Here is a 21,329-nt window from a genome sequence, read left to right as displayed (position 1 = left end):
ATTTAATACCACACAGGTTATGGTTTTCCTACACAAAGATTGGAAGGATGTAATCATAATGAAGCAGGACAAAGTAATACACACGTCAGTGCCCTTCAACATGGTTAGTAAATTATTTCCATCAATAGTTAATACTAATTTTGGTACCATTGAACCTTATTTGTATCTTTTTCCTACCATAATTAATACATGTTGTGCTTTAAGAATGCACTTTTCATACTTTTGCAATTTATAATACTACATTATTTACTATTCCTCCAATTTATCACAATAATGTAGATATGCTACATGGATTCCCCCGAACACATAATAGTGCTAGAAATTTTTTAAATACGGTTCCGATGCTCAAATTTCAATTGTCTACACCAACTACATGTCCACATTGTCATGCACGATTATTTTATCATGAATCGCGCGATATGTGTTGCTCTGGTGGGAAAGTCTTACTTCCACGTGTTCCTCCTCCACATGAGCTTCTTCAAATATTTTCAGATCAAACATCTGAAAGTAGACATTTTAGACAACATATAAGAAGTTACAATCATGTCTTCTCATTCACTTCTCTTGGTGTTCATATGGATGAAACTATAGTAGCAAATGGTCGTGGTATATATAGTTTTCGTGCTCAAGGTGCAATCTATCATAGGATAGGAGGATTTTATCCAAATGATGGGTCCAGACCCCGGTTTTTGCAGTTGTACATTTATGACACTGAACATGAATTACAAAATAGGATGTTGGAAAACCCTCAACTTCATCAAACTATTGTTCATAAATTGCAACAAATATTACACCGGTGTAATCCTTTTGTGCATGTATTTCGACAACTTGCTCAAGAACCAAATATTCAGATATGTTCTTTACTCATTAAAGAGCGTCCTGCGAATCAACCACAGTATAATCTTCCAACTGCATCTCAAGTAGCAGCTATTATTGTTACTGCAGACACAGAATCAATGGCACGTGGCCGAGATATTAAAGTTGTAGGTCATGATGGAAATTTAATAAACATACAAGAAACCGTAGGATATTATGATCCTTTACAATATCCTTTATTATTTCCATTTGGAACATATGGCTGGGACACCAACACAAAAAATCATAATGGCCAAAGTATCTCTTGCCGAGAATATTATAGTTTCATGCTTCAGGTAACTTCTATCATAATTATCCCAGTTTCATTAAATTATGTAATATTAAGAAGGCTAACATATTTTAGAAACACGTGATTATTTAATGTAGATTCGTCCAAATGATCAGTCTGTAATATTACAAGCGGGACGACTTTTACAACAATATGTTGTAGATAACTACGTTAAGATTGAGACCGGAAGGTTACGATGGATTCGTAATCATCAAAACAACATTCGTGCTGAAGTGTACCAAGGTTTGCAGGATGCTTTGCATGAAGGACAAACTCACGCAGGTAAATATATTTAAAACAACATTTATTACATCTAATTATATTATCATTCACTCTTTCATTTCTTTGAAGATACTGTTGGAAAGAGGACAATATTACCATCGTCATTTATTGGTAGTCGTCGAGACTTGACACAACGATATCAAGATGGTATGGCAATTGTTGCTCACAATGGAAAACCTGATATTTTTCTTACAATGACATGCAATCCATCTTGGAGTGAAATTTCTTCTGAACTACAAAATCAACAAACTCCACAAGATCGCCCTGACTTGCTCACAAGAATCTTTCGAGCAAAATTTGAGCAATTGAAGGAAGATGTTGTTAATAAAGGAGTCCTCGGAAAAGTTAATAGTTATATGTATGTTACTGAATTTCAAAAACGTGGGTTGCCGCATGTACATATGCTATTGATCTTAGATAATAATGATAAGTTACGTGATCCACAAGATTATGATAGCATTGTGAGGGCAGAAATACCAAATAAGGCAGAAGAACCACAATTACATGAAGCTGTGTTGAAACACATGATACATGGTCCTTGCGGAACTCTCAATCCTAGATCACCATGTATGAAGCGCAATCAATGCCAAAAGAGATTTCCCAAGGATTTCTTGGAAGAAACACAACAAGGTAATGATTCATATCCACAATATAGAAGACGTTTTGATGAACCAATTTCCATAAATAGAAATGTGACTGTTGACAATAGATGGGTGGTTCCTTATAATCCTTGGTTACTCTTAAAATACGACTGTAATATAAATGTTGAGGTCTGCAGCAGCATCAAAAGTATTAAATATTTGTATAAGTATGTTTACAAAGGACCGGATCGAGTAGCAATGGAGATTCATAGAGGACCAATTATAGTGAAGTCCAGCAATATCTCGATGCTAGATGGATTTGTGCTCCCGAGGCTTTATGGAAAATCTTCAGATTTACAATCTATCGAATGAATCCAGCTGTTGAAAGATTGCAAATTCATTTACCAAATCGACAACAAGTGCGATTTTATAAGCACCAAAACATCAATGACGTGTTGAATGATGATAACAACTCCAAAGCCATGCTCACACAATTTTTTGCACTCAATCAAAGAGATCCCCAATCTAGAACATTTTTGTATCGGGAAATTCCAGAGCATTATTGTTGGAATAATAGACATAAGGAATGGTATCCAAGAAGGTCAAACAAGAAAGTTATCGGCCGAATGTATACTGTATCTCCTTCTGAAGGAGATAAGTTCTTCTTGCGGGTTTTGCTTTCTCACATAAGAGGACCAACCAGTTGGGAATATCTATTATCACCAAATGAAACATATTGTCACACATTCAAAAAGGCGGCTGAGAAATGGGGATTTTTAGAAAGTGACAATAGTATTCATGAATGCTTAGTTGAAGCATCAACTTTACAAATGCCATATGCTTTACGAAGACTATTTGTGACCATATTACTTTTTTGTGAACCAACTGATGTTAGAAGCCTTTGGAATCACTTCCACACCTATATGCTAGAAGATTATACTTCAACCAACACTTCTGTCAATGAGAACTTGATTCCTATGTTATTGAGGGATTTAAATGACCTTTTAATTCAGCATGGTAAAACAATCAAGGATTTTGATTTGCCACCTTTATCTTATGATGCATTGGCAACTACTTCAGTACCAAGAATTATACAAGAAGAATTATCAATACAGATACCTAATGAAGATGTTGACAATGTACACAGATTGAATCATGACCAACTCATTGCCTTCAATACCATTTTAGATGTAATCAACCGTAATCAAAGTCAAGTCTTTTTTGTGGATGGACCAGGCGGAACCGGTAAAACATTTCTTTATCGTACTTTAATTGCACATTGTAGGAGCAACGGTCAAATTATTTTAGCTACAGCCTCCTCTGGTATAGCAGCAACATTATTACCGGGTGGTAGAACTGCACATTCTCGATTTAAAATACCTATCAATGTCGAGGCCGGTTCGTTTTGTTCTATAAGTAAACAATCAGATCTTGCAAAACTAATAAAAATAGCAAAGGCAATTATTTGGGATGAAGCACCCATGATTAACAGATATGTTTTGGAGGCACTAGATCGAACATTAAAGGACATTCTAGATTCTGATGCTCCATTTGGGGGGAAAGTGATCATATTAGGAGGTGATTTTCGTCAGGTATTGCCAGTTGTTCAAAAAGGTACAAAAGCACAAATGATTTCTGCCTGTATTATTAACTCTCATTTATGGAGTAACACAAAGATATTACATTTACAACAAAACATGAGATCATTACAAGATCACAATTTTGTTGAATATCTCATGCGCATTGGAAATGATATTGAACCAACACAAGTTGATGACATGGTTAAAATACCCCAACAACTAGCAATATCATGGGAAGGAGAAACCTCAATACAACACCTCATACACCAAACTTTTCCTCAGTTACAATTTCATACATGGGATGCATCTTATATGGCTGAACGAGCCATACTAACTCCAAAAAATGAAGATGTAGAAAAACTTAATGACATAATTATCGATCTATTTCCAGGAGAAGATCGTAATTTGTTGTCATTTGATGAGGTTGAAGGAGACACATATCATTTATACCAACATGAGTACTTACACACTATTTGTCCAGGAGGTTTGCCACCACATAACTTAAAGGTTAAAAAAGGATCACCGTTAATGTTGTTGCGAAACATAGACCCTAAATCTGGGTTATGTAATGGGACAAGATTATTATGTCGTGGGTTCTATATGAACATGCTGGATGTTGAAATATTGACAGGTCACCATGCAGGAAAAAGAGCTTTCTTACCAAGAATTAAACATAAAACAACAAAGAGTGCAGGTCTTCCTTTTGTGCTTATTAGGAAACAATTCCCTGTGAGATTGAGTTTTGCAATTACTATAAATAAATCACAAGGACAAACTATACCTACCGTTGGAATTTACCTTCCACGACATGTTTTTAGCCATGGTCAATTATATGTTGCTTTATCAAGAGGTGTTTCTCAAACTTCCACAAAAATCCTTATTAAAGAAGGACACCTTGAAGGACAAGAAGGCATTTTTACCAAGAATGTTGTTTATAAGGAAATTTTGTTATCTCAAAACTAGGTATTGTTCATTTTTTACTTCATTTATGTCATTAAAATGACTATATTTTCATATTCTACCTAATTATACTTATATTTACAACTACGATAATAAAATTCATCATATTTATTTTATACCTTGCAGGTACGATAATAACTAAGGACAACTTACACCTCAATGAAGAATTACATGTAAGTCATTTCCACACATTTATACCACAAGAGGTGATATGCGATAACTGTAGTTTTAAAAGTTTAGTTCCCAATCTTGCAATAGTTGACATTTTCTTCGTAGAATGCAAAATTTATGAACCAATGGAACACTTGGAAGGATGAATATTCACTTTCATTGGTTAGGCCAATAGACAACAAGGTAATCAAATTAATTCATTTCAACTATAATATGTCATGTTTACATATATCAATACAACTATATTGTGCATCGTGTTTACATATATTGTTCTTCAATTGTAGATTCATCATTTGAAAATTTATTCTATTGGTTGGGGATCCATTGTGATAACTGATAAAACACAACTTTCAAATCTAATCAAACGAGAATTACTTTCTCAAAAGACATGCAGGTATTATGCACATTTAAAATTATTTACTTTCTTCCATTATTCTTCTATAATACCACAAAAAAATCTTTATTCTTTTTTATTTAACTTCTTTCCATTATCAGGAAACAACAAAAATCATTACCAATCCATACTCGCTACAACAACAATCTTTGTGTTTATCAAAATATATGCATCAATGAGGTTATTACTATTTCTTCAATATTTGTATACCATTACATATACATTTAATGACTCATAAGTAAATAACATTATTCAATGATATTTTTTAGTTCTTTAAAACTCAACAACTTATGGACCATGTCTTCTACAAAGAATTAAGAAGACTGCTTCAAAGGTAAATAAAGTTTTTTTTATTATCTATACATAATTCAATTGCTACATAATATTTCTGTTATTTGCATATATATTAGCAATAATATTTACTTTTTTTACAATGCAGGGAAGCTGAAACACATCCTAGACATCAATCTTTATTTGGCCTCCCAATTAAAGAAATGTTTAAGGATGTCAATATATGATACATTCATTTACTATTTTTTTCTGCATCATGTATGTATGAAATATATATTTCATTCTTTTAGTGAATGTATATTTATAGACACCTACTAAAATAGTTTGTATATTTATAAACAACTACCATTGACTCCATCACATATAACTCATTAACTCCAAATCTTGATCAAATGTATTAAATATTAGTTGATATATAATTTTACGACTTAGTAATTTACTGTTTTCTTTTTCAACCAATCTACTTATACCCATCATAAATTGTAATCGATTATTCTTAATATTATACGTATAAATACATAAAAAAAAGCGAACACACAGGCGCGACAGCGCCTGTGTTTTCGCTAGTAAAATTAATAACACTAATTTAATATAATTTAAATTTTTAATTTTTTTAAATTTATCAAATAATAGTTTTTAAATTTTAATATTTTGTCTAATTTAAAAATTACTTCATATATTTATAAGGTTATTTTAGTAATTTTTAACTTTTATCTATTATAACTTTTATTTTATCTATCATATCACTCAAATCATTCATTAACTCACATAAAATTTATTTTTAAATCTACTCACTTCATCCTCTAAATCCACTCAAAAAAATACACATATTTATCCATCCAAATTTACACAAATTCATCTTCATACTCTCTTAAATCCATCCACACAAGTGAACCCAGGGTGTCTAATATAAGTTTTAGTTGAAAGAAATTACTTAGTCTTTACTTCGATTTCATTACAAACATATTAACAAATAGGATTTCACATTCATAATGTCATTCATTATCACTCTCCTTAAATTCATATTAGATTCGGGATTAGGAAACTCATCTATGTCTCTCTGTCGCCTATGAAAAAAAAAAAATTTATGCCTTGTGAATGTCACGATAGTACTCTTATAAACTAAAAGTTTTAGTTGAAGAAATTACTGATCCTAGTACTTTGTTTTAGTAATCATAGACACAGGTGCTTAAATATCTAAATAATATGACATCAAATTGATGACATCACGCAACAATTATATGATAAAACTAACAGGAACACCAGCAATGAGGTAAAACATGCAACAAACATTATAAAAAGATAATAAATGTGCGGCCTCATTCTCTCTCTCTCTTCTCTCTCTTCTCTCTCTCTCTCTTCTCTCTCTCTCTCTTCACTCTCTTCTCTCTCGCTCTCTCTCTCTAATAATTCTGAGAATGAAGTATATGTCGAACAATCAAAATTAGAGGATTCTCGCTGGGATGCAAGGAAAGAAAAATTTGAAGAGAAAAAGACTGCACCCATTCTTCACCCATGATTAAAAGAAAGCAAGAAAGAATAAGAAAGAGTAAACAAGAAAGAAAGAAGATCGAAGAAAGAAAAAGAAGGATGAGAGAATACGCACCACACCAAAGCCAGAAAAAGAAATCCAGAAACAACGACCACAAACAGATAACCAGGAATATGCAAATGTATTAAACAAAACTACAAACAGATAACCAGAATATGCAAACGTATTAAACAAAACTTTAAGAAGATAGAAGAAATAAATTCAGTAAAATAAAGAAGGGAAAAATGAAATCATTAAGAAAACGATTTTATTGAATCTGAAAAAGAGTACACTCGGAAGAAGCCAAAGAGGCATACATGATACATCTATAACAAAGGAAAATAGATTACAGAAAAATACGCTAAGCTAACAACAACAAACACGCTTAAGCGTGGAGAAAAGAGGAAATGGCGCTGGGCGTCAGAAACACGGTGCTAAGCGTCCAAGCAGCAGAGAACACAAAACTAGTTTTCTTCATAATTTTGAAATCATCTAAACCCAACAAGCGACAAAATATTTATATATCCTTATTTATTCGTAACACATGACATATCATATATTTAACATTTTGATTTTGGAACAATGTTTACTGCTTCGGTGAATTCTTGCGCTAAATTAAAGGTGATATAATTGTGGTGCTAACCTGGGCTTAGCAACTGCCATAAGTGGCTCTGCAAGATTTAAATCATCATTGGACTCAACTAGGTTTATTTTTGAAACATTGGGTGGTGCAGTCCAAGTGAAGCCATGCAGCAACCTAGCAAATAACATCACGGTCATTGTGGTCCCAAGCGTAACTCCAGGACAACCACGCCTTCCTGTGCTAAACGATACGAACCTCAAATTTGGTTCTGTCAAAACTACATTAGACCCATTATCACACTTAAGGTGACGTTCTGGTTTAAACTGGAGGGGTTCATTCCACACTTTTGGGTTTCTTCCAAGTTCTCTTCTACTTAGTATTACATGGCTACCCTTTGGGATGAAGTAATTTCCCACAGTTGTATCACTGATTGAGACATGGGGAGGATTAAAAGGTGCCATGGGATGAAGGCGAAAAGCTTCTCTTGCACATGCCTTTACAAAGTTGAGCTTTGGTATATCTGATTCTTGAACCAACCTCTCGTTTCCCACCACACTGTCCAATTCTTCAATGGCTCTTTGTAACAAATTTGGTTGGTTTATCATTTCAGCTAGTGCCCACTCGAAAGCATTTGATGGATTGTCCACTGCTGCAATCATTATTTCCTTCAAGATAGAAAATAGAGTTCCAATTTTACATTAGAGAATAACAATGAGAAAGTGATTTATTTTACCATGTGTCAATATTTTAATCGGGGGAGACAAAGACATTAATTTCAATTATGAAATATTAGCCAAAACATAGGTGTTACTGTGAATGTATGTTTGCATTTTTTTAATTTTGATAGAAATTTGAATTAAAATTAAAAATATTTATTTTTGAAATATATAATTAATTTTTAAAATAGTTGTTAAATAAAATAACTGTTAAAAACAAAAGAGATTTTTAAAATAAAAAATTAAAAATAAATTATTTATAAAATAATTATTTCTAAAAATAAAAAATAAAATATGTATATAAGAGAAATTTTTAAAATAAGATAAAAAGTATTTTTAAAATAACAGTTAAAGATAAACTATTTATAAAACAATTAACTTTTAAAATAATAATTAAAAATAAAATTGAAAAAATGAAATATTGATAAAAAGAGAAAATCTTCTTTATATATAGTAGGAACGAGATAACCAATGATTTTAGAGATATTATATATTTAAAACAATTTTCTCAATAAGTCATTGAGAAAATACAAAAATTTAACTTTTTCCTAAATTATAACTTGATCAGGAATAAGTGAAGAAATAGTTAAAAATATAATATAAAAAATGTTATACAAATTTTTTTAGTTTAAGTATGCCAAAAATATCATATCAGTGAGAGTTAAATCAATTTACAATATAAATACAAACTTCATTTTAAAAATTAATTTTTTAAAATTAATTCAACTTAAAATTCAATTCAACTTTTTAATAATATATAAATAGTTTAAATTTGTTACAATATATTTATCTTTTCTTATTTTTCCTCTTGTTTTTAATCCATTACACTATTAAGAAAAAGTAAGTGAAATATGATAATGTAAAGGATAAGTGTTTTCCAAAAGGGGAATGATATTTTAATAATAAAAAATTTAACAAACTTTGAAAATCCTTTGTCATTTTCCCGACCAAAGTGAAATATTTTTAAAAATTAAAATTAAAAAATTAAAACTACAATATCTTAGTGTAAAAAAAAAAAAAAAACTTTGTTAATTTTGTCAAAATAGTTTTTTTCAAACTATAATTTTTGTTTCCTGTTCATGAAAACATACGGAGAAGAAAATTTTTACCACAATTTGTGCATTAATTTCTTCCAACGTCAATAATGGGTTATTGTTGGCATCTTTCAAGGAGATCAAAATATCAAGCCAGTCCTCTTCTTCAATCTTTGGTAAATCATTCCATTGTTTAACTCTTCCCTCAACGATGGGATCATGATATTTCTTTATCACTTTCAAAGCTTCTTTCACCTTCTTCTGATGTCCATCCAAGTCAAGTCTCCTCAAGCATGGGATATAATCAGAAATAGAAAAGGCATAGACATACTTAAGTAAAACAAAGATAGAATCAACATGTTCTTTCTCCTCAAAACTAGGCCCTCCATCCTTCCTACCTTTTCCAAAATACCTTGTACCAAAAACAATTTTCCTGATAACGTTGCCACAATAATGCCTTGCAACACTCCTAATGTTCACAAGGCCAGCAGCAACACCATTGTTCACAGTTTTGCTTTTGTTGTAGACGTAAAATATAAGGTTGTCAGCTTCTTCGGTCCTTCTGTCATGGAGCCATAGGTGCTTTTGTGAGGAAAGTAAAGCAGTGGTTAAGATTTTCTTCATCTTCTTCCATTGGTCCCCAAATGGCACTAAAATTGTGGTTAAATATCCGCTAGTAACGAGATCAGTGCAAGTGGTCAGTGATCTTGATGCAAAAGTTGCATCGTGTTCACTCAAAAACTGTCTGGCAATGGTGGGACATGTGACTGGGATAACATAGGTATTTCCGAGGCGGATACATGCAATTTCAGTGTTCATTTGTTTCATGAGATTGTGTATCCATCGATGAGCAGGTTTGTTGGCAAGCATCTCAGGAAGGTTGCCCACCATAGGCCATGGTTTGGGACCTGGAGGAAGTTTTAGTTTTTGTTTCTTGGACCATTTCTGAATGAAGCTAGGTATTAGGGCTTTTAGCACAATGATTACAAACAACCAAAGGCTTCGATGGTTTGACAACAAAAGAGAAGGAGAATGTTCCATGGCTTGGAAAATGCCTTTTGTGATGGTAAAGATATTTGGGTACTTTTTCGATTAAGACAATGTTTCCTTTAGCTACCGATGGCCCTTAGTATTTATACAGTGTAAAAGAATTTTTTTTTCCTGTTTTATAATCATTTCTTTAAACACGTTTTCTTTTCTGAACATGCATTTGATTTGAAGTCATACTTCTTAGTACTTTTGTTTATTTATTTTAAAATCAAGATAACATTCACTTTTTCTAAAATTCCAGCATAATTATATTATATGTCCTTAAGTCTTTTTTTTTTTTTTTTCTATTCACAAGTTTTTTATCGTAAGGAAAATGGCAATAGAAGCATTTGCGATGTTGCACTCCGTATGCACAAAAATGTTAATATACAAGTTACACAAAATCTATTTTTAACATTAGTTTAATTTGTGTTGGCTTAATCAACGTTAATGACACTAATATAAAAAAATATCGTATAATTTCACAAATTTTTTCGTAAAATATTTTGTATAAAACACTTTTCGCAACAAATTTTGTAAAAAATACTTGCAAATTTTATAATTTTGTAGAAAATAATTACCCACGAAAGAATTACCTGTCAATTACAATTCTTAGAAAAAATAGCAGGAAAAAGCTTTTTCTTGTAAATTTTTTTAACAAATTTGCAAAAAATTCTCATGTAATATGACAATTTTTAGTAGTGCATGTTTAAATTATATAATCAAAAAAAGTAAATAATGGACTAATTAATGAGTATTAATGAAAAAGATTAAGGGTGTGTTCCTTTGGTGAGATAAATTTGAGAGAGAGTGTGAAGATGAATTTGTTTAGATTTGAGGAGATGAATGTGTTTGTTTTTCTTGAGTAGATTTGGAAAGTAAAATGAGTGAATTTGAAAATAAATTTTATGAAAATTAGTGAATGATTATTACATATATTATTAATAATAATTATTAAATATATATTATTTATAAATAATTTATTATTATACATATAGATAAGTTTATGAAAATAGATAAAATTTGAAATTTATCAAAATATCCTTCATAATAAAAATTTAATTAAATTATAATTGAATGAATTAAAAATATTAAAATTTAAAAATTTATATATATATATATATATATAATTAATAATAATAATTACATATATTATCAGTTTTAACAATATTATAATTATTATTAATTATTTTATACTTTTATTAATGAATAATAATAATCATTTTATATATATAATTAGTTATTATATATTAATATATTAATCATAATATTTTTAATAATATTTTAATTATTCTATTTATAATTATAAATATTTTAATTAATAATAATTTATATATATTATTAATAATTATTATTAAATATATATTATTTATTATTATAATTTATTATATATACTAGCGAAAACACATGCTATGTGTGTTCGCATTTTTTAATTTTTATAAAAATTTAGTTAAGATCAATAATATTTACTTTTAAAATATATATAATAAATTTTAAAATGGTTGTTAAATAAAATAATTGTTAAAAAAAATTTTTTAGAATAATGGTCAAAATAAAAGAGATTTAAAGAAAATGGTTAAAGATAAACTAATTATAAAATAATTAATTTTTAAAATAATAATTATGGGTAAAATTGGAAAACAAAAAAGTGAACATAAAGGAGGGAATCCTCTTTATATATTGTTATAGATAATAAATTACAATAATAAATAATATATAATAATATACATTTGATAATTAATATAATTATTTTTATTAATAATTATATGATAATAAAATGTGAGGAGAAAAATGTAAAATTTGATATATAAGCACAAATCGTGGTATTTGTAGTGAGATTGAAATGTGAAGTATTTTCTCAAATCTATCGGCACTTTTCTTTGTTTATCTTCTCAAACAAATAACATTTTATATTTTAATTTGTCTATTCAAATCAGTTTAAATAGTAGTATAGTAGTATCCGTTAAAAGGAATACTACCTAACTTGAATATACCACAAGAAAATCTTATTAACAATCAATTTAGTGACAGTAAATTATTATTTATTATAGTAACCAATTTATATACTAATTTATAAATTAAAATATTATTAGTTACTATAATAAAAATTATTATGAATAAAAAATAATAATTAATCTAAAACATTAGGTATCAAGGTTTTGGTTACCAAAGGAATTACTTTATAAGTTGATCACTAAACATTAACTACTACAAGAATTAGTTTATAAATTAGTAATTAATTTAGCGACTAATTAATTTTTTATTCATAATAGTGACTATTTTAGTAACAAATATTTTTTTATTTTGTAAATTATTATATAAATTAGTCATTATAGTAACTAACAATTTTTTCATAATTAAAACTAGTTATTGATTAAGATTTTTCTTATAGTAATAGTTGAGATAAATATGAATAAAGGAGATGAGAAGAAAAATCTAAATGAAAAAGACAAGGAAAAAAAAAACAAAAAAAAAGGAAGACAAGCATGGTTAGAGGAGATGAACATAGGTGAAGGGAATGAGTGTTAGTGGAAGATATAAGTATCAAGATATTTATGAATATAAATGAAGAAAATGTGATTTATATAGAAAGTAAGAGAATAAAATTATGAGTGAGGAGATTTGTCATCTTTAAATTGTCCATTTAAATTAAAAATAATCCAGGTACCCTATTTAATGTGAAGAATGCACATTCAAAACATATAATTTAGAGTTAATTAAGTCTACACCAACTTAAATAAATATAAATATTAAAATTAAATGATGTTAGAGTCTCTTGAGCCGACACTAACTTATTCTAGTTATTGTCTACTTAATCGACGCTGACTTAAGTAAATAAATACAAAAAAATAAGTTTATGATCCGTTAAGTTAAATTGATGTTAATGATGTTAATCTTATTCATTTTAGTTTTTTTTATAGTTGACGTCCAATTAATCAATACAAAATTAAATAAATATAAATATTAAAAGTAAATAAAATTAGTATTTACCGATACTAGCCTTATTTAATTTTAATAAGTTAGTGCTTGCACACTAAACAAATATTTATTTAAATCAACGCTAATAGTGTTAGAATATGTCCAACGCTAATATTTAAGAGCTAAATTTATGTCTACTTGCAGCGGATTCTCTTCTTCAAGATAAAATAAAAACTCAAGCCGCACGTAATTCTTGTGCTTCGAGTTGCTTTATGCTTATTTGATGTTTGGTATAAACTTTAGTTGCTGCATAATCTTTCTTTTCTTTGTTGTTGTATTCTTTTATCCCAATTTATGTCACCTTTATTTTTCATAGTTCCTTCAACATTTGTTTAGTCTAAAACCCCTACCTTACTTCTACTTAAGCATTCCACTTAAACAATGATAAAATCATGGCCTATTAGCCTATTATGACCCTGTACTATTTTTTGGATGTTTTCTATTTCTTACTTACCAAAATTTTGTTGTATTTGTTTGCAGAAAAGAAACAGCTGTTATTACAACTAATAAAACGTTTTGTGAGGCAATGACTTATGAGGTAATACATGCAACACACATGTGTGGACACATTAGCTAATTTTGGATTACATGTAGAATCTAATTTTCGTAGTACTTCTTCTTATCCCTATCCTATACGTATTTCTTCAACAACTGTTTGGATCTGAATTTAAATTTCGTTGTTTTTATTGCGTTTCTATTCTAGTCATCCTATAATGTAACTATTTTTTTCTTTCAAGTTTATGAGTTCTTTAATTCCTTTCAAAACTACATGGTATAGGATAGCTTAAATAGTTATTAGAAATTAATTTAAAAAAATAGAAAATGTTCTTGCCATTTAACACTAACTTAGGTTGCTAATTTTAATATTATTATTAATCAATGAATCTCAACATGATGGAATATTAAAAAATAGTATATAAAATAAGTATAAAAGGAATAGCAAACACAATTATTAGCGAGCCTCAATAAACACACATGAGTATACAGAAAAACTACAGTTAGAAAAACCAAATGTATTCTAATTGATTGACGTAAGTCTATATTTAAATATTATATATATATATATATATATATATATATATATATATATACTTTAAATTTAAAGTCGTTACTATATTAAAATATTAATGTATAAAATAATATATTTAATATATAAATCTAATAATTATTTTAATTTATCTAACTAAAAATATTAATCAATCAATTAAAAACTTAAAAAATATTTATATGACTTAAATATTTATTTATAAGTGGCGAGCCAGCTTGCCAATTTGTTGGGTTGCCTTGGGATATTACGAGTCACAATTTATGATCTATTTTTTGGTGCTGAGCCAATCCAATCTAATTCATTTTTTATGAGTCAAAGTTGGAACGGGCCAAAACGGGATAATGACCCGTTTTGTCACCCTTAGATGGAAACACAAAAACTCAAAGTGCATCTTAAGAGAAAAGAAAAAAAGTCACTAAGAAAGAGTAAAAAAGAAGAAAAAGAGAACTACTAAATAAACTAATTTGAAGAAAATGTTAAATATATATATATATATATATATATATATATATATATATATATATATATATATATATATATATGGTGTTAATGATTCCGTTTGTCCTTAAATATTTTGCATGATATTGATCAGAAAATATGATATGGAGTTGGAAAACTAAATATGAAATCTAATGTCTAATAAGAGCATCTAATACATTTGAATACTGGAATACGGGTAGGCAAAAATATCCAATTTTTTTTATCCAATTCACTTCTTCGATCAATCCATTTAAGATTCATTTTATTAAAAAATTAATCCATTTTATTGGATCTGAATTTTAATCCGATCTATATTTTATATGTTTTATGGATTGAATATTCATTCTCTAAATCTAGATTTTCAAATATGAATAATCAAAAATTCCAATCTAAATATTTAGTTGGGTTAGGCTTAAGGTTGAGATGGATACTCAAATTTGACCGTATTCGATTGAGTCAGCATGGCCCAAAATTTGGCTGTATTCGACGAAGTCGGCCTTGTATGAAATTTGACCACATTCGGCCGAATTCAGTCGAGTGGATTACGGTCGAGTTGGCCCTAGCCCAAATTTGACCGTTTCGTCCGAGTTAGTTACAATCGAAATTTGGTCGTATTCAGCCTAGTCGGCTACGGTCGAAATTCGGTTAAGTTGGCTTTTGTCAAAATTTATTTGTATTTGGCCTAATCAGCCCTGGACGAAATTTGGTCGTATTAGGCTAAGTGAGCCCCGGTCTAAATTGCTAAATCTAATCTAGGAACATATTTAAATGTTTTAGTTGAATCAATTCTTGCATTTAAAGGATAGGGTCGTAGTAGTAATTGAAGAATTAACACTTTGGTTGAAGTCTTTAGGTTTCTAAATTCAAGGAATTGATTTAGAATGACTCATGCCCTTTTCAGTGACACTGAATCAATGCATTAATATGTATTGAATCCGTGGAAGTGTAGTCAAAGCATTAATATGTATTCAATCCGTGGAAGTGCAATCAAAGGAGATAGGTGAAGTAGTGAAGTTGAACAGACTATATGTCAGTTGTTATTTCTCTATTTGGCATTAGTGCTACTCCATAAGCTATAATGGTTAGAATAAGGAACAAGTGGAAAACAATCAATTCTCGTTAGGATGCAAATAAAGAAAAATGTGAAGCGAAAAAGATTGAATCCATTCTTCTCTCATTTTATGAAAAGAAAGCAAAGGAATAAAAAAAAAAAAATCCAAGATCGAAGAAAGAAAATGAGGGATCAGATATACGAAGCAAAACTCTTTAAAAGAAGTGCTTTAGTATTATCTTCACAAATCATAGGAAATTTAACAAAACTCCAAGAGAGAAGAAATAAAACTTGTGAAACAAAGAAGAGAAACACGAAATAATGAAAAAAAAAACGATTTTATTGAAACTGAAAAAGAATACAATCAAAAGAAACCAAAGAGGCATGAATATATAACAAAGGAAAAAAGAAAACAGAAAAACATTTATATGTCGTTCTTCATAACATATGACAAATCATATATTTAACACATTGATTTGTGAACAATATTTATTGCTTCACTAAATTCTTGAGCTAAATTAAAGGTGATATAATTGTGGTGCTAATCTGGGCTTAGCAACTGCCATAAGTGGCTCTGCGAGATTAATCTCATTATTGGACTCAACTAGGTTTATTTTTGAAACATTGGGTGGTGCAGTCCAAGTGAAGCCATGGAGCAACCTAGCAAATAACATCACGGTCATTGTGGTCCCAAGCATTACTCCAGGACAACCACGCCTTCCTGTGCTAAACGATATGAACCTCAAATTTGGCTCTGTCAAAACTACGTTAGACCCATTATCACTCGTAAGATGACGTTCTGGTTTAAACTTGAGGGGTTCATTCCACACTTTTGGGTTTCTTCCAAGTCCTTTTCTACTTAGCAATACATGGCTACCATTCGGAATGAAGTAATTTCCTACAGTTGTGTCACTCATTGAGACATGGGGAACATTAAAATCTGCCAAGGGATGAAGGCGAAAAGCTTCTCTTGCACAGGCCTTTACAAAGTTAAGCTTTGGTATATCTGATTCTTGAACCAACCTCTCTTTTCCCACCACACTGTCCAATTCTTCAATTGCTCGTTGGAGCAAATTTGGTTGGTTTATCATTTCAGCTAGTGCCCATTCAAAAGCATTTGATGGATTGTCCACTGCTGCCATCAATACTTCCTGCAAGGAGATTAAGTATGGATTTCCAATCATTAATCCATAATACGATTAATAAGAAGTATAGAGAAGTGAAACATGATAATACGATTAGTGTTTACAATAATCATTGCTCATGAAAACACAGAGAGAAGAGAAATGTTACCACAATTTGTGCACTAATTTCTTCCATTGTCAATAATGGTTTATTGTCGGCATCTTTCAAGGAGATCAAAATGTCAAGCCAGTCTTGTTCATCCATCTTTGGTGTATCATTCCATTGTTTAACTCTTTCTTGAACGATGGGATCATGATATTTCTTCATGACATTCAAAGCTTCCCTCACCTTCTTCTGGTGTCCATCCAAGTCAAGTCTCCTCAAGGGTGGGATAAAATCAGAAATAGAAAAAGCATAAACATACTTAAGTAAAATGAAGATGGAATCAACATGTTCTTCCTCCTCAAAACCAGGTCCTCCATCCTTCCTACCCTTCCCAAAATACCTCTTATTGAAAAGAATTTTCCTTATAACATTGCCACAATAATGCTTTGCAACACTTCTGATGTTCACAAGGCCAGCAACACCATTGTTCACACTTTTGCTTTTGTTGTAAACGTAAAACATAAGGTTGTCAGCTTCCTCAGTCCTTCTGTTCTGGAGCCATAGGTGCTTGTGTGAAGAAAGCAAAGCAGTGGTTAAGATTTTCTTCATTTTCTTCCATTGGTCCCCATATGGCACTAAAACTGTGGTTACATGTCCGCTAGTAACGAGATCAGTGCAAGTGTTTACATATCTTGATGCAAATATTGCATCTTGTTCACTCAAAAACTGTTTGGCAATGGTGGGACATGTGACTGGGATAACATAGGTATTTCCGAGGCGGATACATGCAATCTCAGTGTTCATTTGTTTCATGAGATTGTGTATCCATCGATGAACAGGTTTGTTGGCAAACATCTCAGGAAGGTTGCCCACCATAGGCCATGGTTTGGGACCTGGTGGAAGTTTTGGTTTTTGTTTCTTGGACCATTTCTGAATCAAGCTAGGTATCAGGGGTTTTAGCACAATGATCACAAACAACCAAAGGCTTTGAAGAGTTGACAGAAAAAGAGAAGGGGAATGTTCCATCCTTGGGAAAGGCCTTTTGTGATGCTAAGTATTTGGAACTTTTTCGATTATCACTTATCTTGCTTTAGAGACGATTTAGTGAAAGTGGGTATATGATAGATATTTTGCGAGATGTTTGATGCCTACTATAGTATTTATACAGTGTAAAAGGATTTATTTTTATTTTTATAATCATTTCTTTAAACACGTTTTCCTTCCCAATCATAATTTTCTTTGCATTTTTTTGTTGTTTGACTTAAATCATACTTCTTAATATACTTTCATCTATTTATTTTAGATTCATGATAACATGCACGTTTTCTAAAATTCAAGCTTAATTATATATATGTGCTTAGCTTCTTCTCTTTTTTTTTCTATTCATAATCTTAGTTACAGAATTTTGTCGTACTTGTTTTCTGAACGAGGGCACGAAATAAACAGCTGTTATGATAACTAATAATATGTTCTTGAGGCAATGACTTCAAGAAGCACATGGTTGCATCCTCAGCACAATTATACTTAGTCTTAACTAAGATTTCATCATAAAACATTGACAAATAGGAATTTACATTCAGTATCACTCTCTTAAAATTCATATTAGACTCGGGATTACTAATTAAACTCATTTATTTCTGTCGCCTCTAAATGAAATGTATGTCTTCTGTCAATATCTAGTACTTTTATCAACTAAAGTTTTACTAGAATAGATTACCGATCCCAGTACTTGTTTTAATAACCATAGACACAGGTACATAAATATCTAACTAATGTATCATCAAATTCATTAATTACATCAAGGGTTAAATATGTTTTTGGTCCCTCAAGTTTCAACGAAATTTGGAATTAGTCCCTTATCAAAACTTTTGATCAATTTAGTCCTTCATCTTTCAAAATGCGTGAATTTAGTCCTTTTAACCAAATTTTGTTAAGTTTATCTGACGTTTCAAGTGCATTTCATGATAGTATTTAAATTATTTACACTGTTTGACACATTTTTGCTTCAATGTTAACTTAAATACTATCATGAAATGCGCTTAAAACGTCAAATAAACTTAACAAAATTTGGTTAAAAGGACTAAATTCACGCATTTTGAAAGATGAAGGACTAAATTGGTATAAAGTTTTGATGAGGGACTAATTCCAAAATTCACTGAAACTTGAGGGACCAAAAACATATTTAACCCTTACATCAATAATTATATAATGATATACCTGGAAGGATGCTGAATACAGTATGATTGAAAAAAGAACCATCTTGCTATATTCTCTTCACCTTCTAATAACTTCAGTAAGATTTGCAGAGATTATATCCATTACAGATAAATACAACTTCAAGCCAGAATGGATTGCAATATAATTATCTTAAAACTAACTCCCCTCGCAATAGTCGAGAAACTACTGGAAAATCATTATATTGAAATCAATTTTTTGTGACCAAAATAATCCGTCATCAATTCCTACAGTTTTAACTAATTTCTATTACTAATTTTAAATTAGTTTTAATTTAAAATTAGAGACTAAATTAACCTAAAATTCTTTAGTAATTAATTTTTTTATTCATAATGAAAATTATTTCAGATATCAATAATTTTTAATTTACAAAATAATTTTTAATTAACTAATATTGTGACTAATTATTTTTTATTTAATTATTCTTTTAGTGGGAACATCTATATGATATCTAGCAAACAAACGAAAATTTTGCATTGAAAGCCAATCGGACGAAAACATGACTAACCAAACATCAACACTTCATAGGATATAAACAATACATGACGAGAAACAATTGATAGGTTAGTCAAAATGTGATCTTTGGTAATACACCAAAAAGATGATTATAATAGTGTAGCACGAATGGAAGCGGCAAAACTTAAATGATGTACTGGTTCACATTAAAGGAAGAAATCTAAAAGGTCTAACTTTTGTAGGTCTTTATCATAAGAGAGCTTATACGTTTTTTATATTTCTATCCTTGGGGTATTTGAATCTTCTTTCCATAAAAGGTATGGAACATCCCAAATGTTCTATAGAAAAGATGAAAAAGGTCGTGAATTCAACTCTTATTCTAATATTTACAAATAATAGGTTAAGTTTGAACGTTGAAAAAGAGATGTGAAAAGTTGAGTTCAACTCCCTTCACTAACAACTAACAATTGTCGATTAAAAAAACTTATACGATAAAATTATATTCAACTCAAATATGTTAATACAAAACCATATATATATATATATATATATATATATATATATATATATATATAATAATTTTGTCAATGAATAAATAATTAACACTATTTTTATTATTTTGGATTATGACAAAGAAATAAAACACTACCAAAAAATATATCTTATTAGCTTATAAATAATTCCTTTTAAACGACTTATATGAATCTTACTACTTTAGTTCTCTAGCAAAAGATAACTTTTAAAAGTTAATTAAAAATAAATCATAATTATATATATAAAATAAGTATACATAAAAACTGAATTATTAGTTAGGGAGTAGTAAAAAACTAAATGATAGAGTATTAAAAAAATAGTATAAAATAAGTATAAACGAATAGAAAACATAATTATTAGTATCGGTCTAATATAATAAAAGATTAACATGTTGACATTATTATAAAATAAGGGATCTTAACATGATGGAATACTAAAAAAAGGGTTTATATAATAAGTATAAAACGAATAGAAAACACAATTATTAGGAAGCCTCCATCAAAACACTAGTATACATTAAAACTAAATTTAGAAAAACCAGATGTATTAATTGATTGACTTAGTCTATATTTAAAGAAATACGAATATTATATATATATATATATATATATATATATATATATATATATATATATATATATATATATATACTTTAAATTTAAAGTCATTTATATAATAAAATATTATGCACAAAGCTACAAGTTTATTTAATATAGTATATTTTCATGATTCAAAATTTTAAAACTTCTATATGATAGAATAAATTCTAGTGGCTCCATGGTCACTTTATATTCTCCTCTCTTTCATTATCTCTTAGGGTGTGTTTGGATGAGACAATTCAAGAGGGTGATTCATTTATTTGAAGAATTTGAAATTCTTTGTAATGAAATACTTTGTTTGGATAGAGAAATTAAAAAGCATTTAAAATGCATGCATTTTTTTGAAGTATTTCAATTATCTAAATTAGAAGAAATTCAAATATCCTTAAAAAATGTGGAATTTGAAATTCTTCTCACTCAA

The 21,329-nt window shown here is 29.4% G+C and overlaps 4 protein-coding genes across 4 annotated transcripts; 2 read left to right on the top strand and 2 right to left on the bottom strand.

Moving 5' to 3' along the window:
• The first annotated feature begins 419 nt into the window (after positions 1-419).
• Positions 420-2,379, top strand: LOC114165517. Its single transcript, XM_028050121.1, has 3 exons — positions 420-1,151; positions 1,243-1,426; positions 1,496-2,379. The coding sequence occupies exons 1-3, from the start codon at positions 420-422 to the stop codon at positions 2,377-2,379; spliced, it is 1,800 nt and encodes a 599-aa protein (XP_027905922.1).
• On the top strand, positions 2,376-4,550 carry LOC114165516 (ATP-dependent DNA helicase PIF1-like). The gene has a single exon (XM_028050120.1). The coding sequence runs from the start codon at positions 2,376-2,378 to the stop codon at positions 4,548-4,550; it is 2,175 nt and encodes a 724-aa protein (XP_027905921.1).
• A 2,999-nt stretch (positions 4,551-7,549) lies between these two features.
• Positions 7,550-10,308, bottom strand: LOC114165515 (isoleucine N-monooxygenase 1-like). Its single transcript, XM_028050119.1, has 2 exons — positions 9,343-10,308; positions 7,550-8,182 (listed from the first exon to the last, which is right to left on the bottom strand). Exons 1-2 carry the CDS (start codon positions 10,306-10,308, stop codon positions 7,550-7,552), a joined length of 1,599 nt encoding a protein of 532 aa, XP_027905920.1.
• A 6,064-nt stretch (positions 10,309-16,372) lies between these two features.
• LOC114165514 (isoleucine N-monooxygenase 2-like) lies at positions 16,373-18,110 on the bottom strand. The gene is made up of 2 exons (XM_028050118.1): positions 17,148-18,110; positions 16,373-17,005 (listed from the first exon to the last, which is right to left on the bottom strand). The coding sequence occupies exons 1-2, from the start codon at positions 18,108-18,110 to the stop codon at positions 16,373-16,375; spliced, it is 1,596 nt and encodes a 531-aa protein (XP_027905919.1).
• Between the last annotated feature and the right edge of the window lie 3,219 nt (positions 18,111-21,329).

This window comes from Vigna unguiculata, chromosome 10, assembly GCF_004118075.2.
Source record: "Vigna unguiculata cultivar IT97K-499-35 chromosome 10, ASM411807v1, whole genome shotgun sequence".
Taxonomy (NCBI): domain Eukaryota; kingdom Viridiplantae; phylum Streptophyta; class Magnoliopsida; order Fabales; family Fabaceae; genus Vigna; species Vigna unguiculata.
Note: the sequence above shows the minus strand (reverse complement) of the source record. Positions and strands in the feature narration are given on the sequence as shown.

What these genes read in the sequence shown, in the direction of transcription:
- LOC114165517 (XM_028050121.1), top strand. Translation starts at nt 420, where the DNA reads ATGTGTTGCTCTGGTGGGAAAGTCTTACTTCCACGTGTTCCTCCTCCA. An exon ending in ATTATAGTTTCATGCTTCAG is followed by an intron (nt 1,152 to 1,242) that starts GTAACTTCTATC and finishes TATTTAATGTAG; the next exon opens with ATTCGTCCAAATGATCAGTC. An exon ending in TGAAGGACAAACTCACGCAG is followed by an intron (nt 1,427 to 1,495) that starts GTAAATATATTT and finishes ATTTCTTTGAAG; the next exon opens with ATACTGTTGGAAAGAGGACA.
- LOC114165516 (XM_028050120.1), top strand. Translation starts at nt 2,376, where the DNA reads ATGAATCCAGCTGTTGAAAGATTGCAAATTCATTTACCAAATCGACAA.
- LOC114165515 (XM_028050119.1), bottom strand. Translation starts at nt 10,308, where the DNA reads ATGGAACATTCTCCTTCTCTTTTGTTGTCAAACCATCGAAGCCTTTGG. An exon ending in AAATTAATGCACAAATTGTG is followed by an intron (nt 8,183 to 9,342) that starts GTAAAAATTTTC and finishes TCTATCTTGAAG; the next exon opens with GAAATAATGATTGCAGCAGT.
- LOC114165514 (XM_028050118.1), bottom strand. Translation starts at nt 18,110, where the DNA reads ATGGAACATTCCCCTTCTCTTTTTCTGTCAACTCTTCAAAGCCTTTGG. An exon ending in AAATTAGTGCACAAATTGTG is followed by an intron (nt 17,006 to 17,147) that starts GTAACATTTCTC and finishes ATCTCCTTGCAG; the next exon opens with GAAGTATTGATGGCAGCAGT.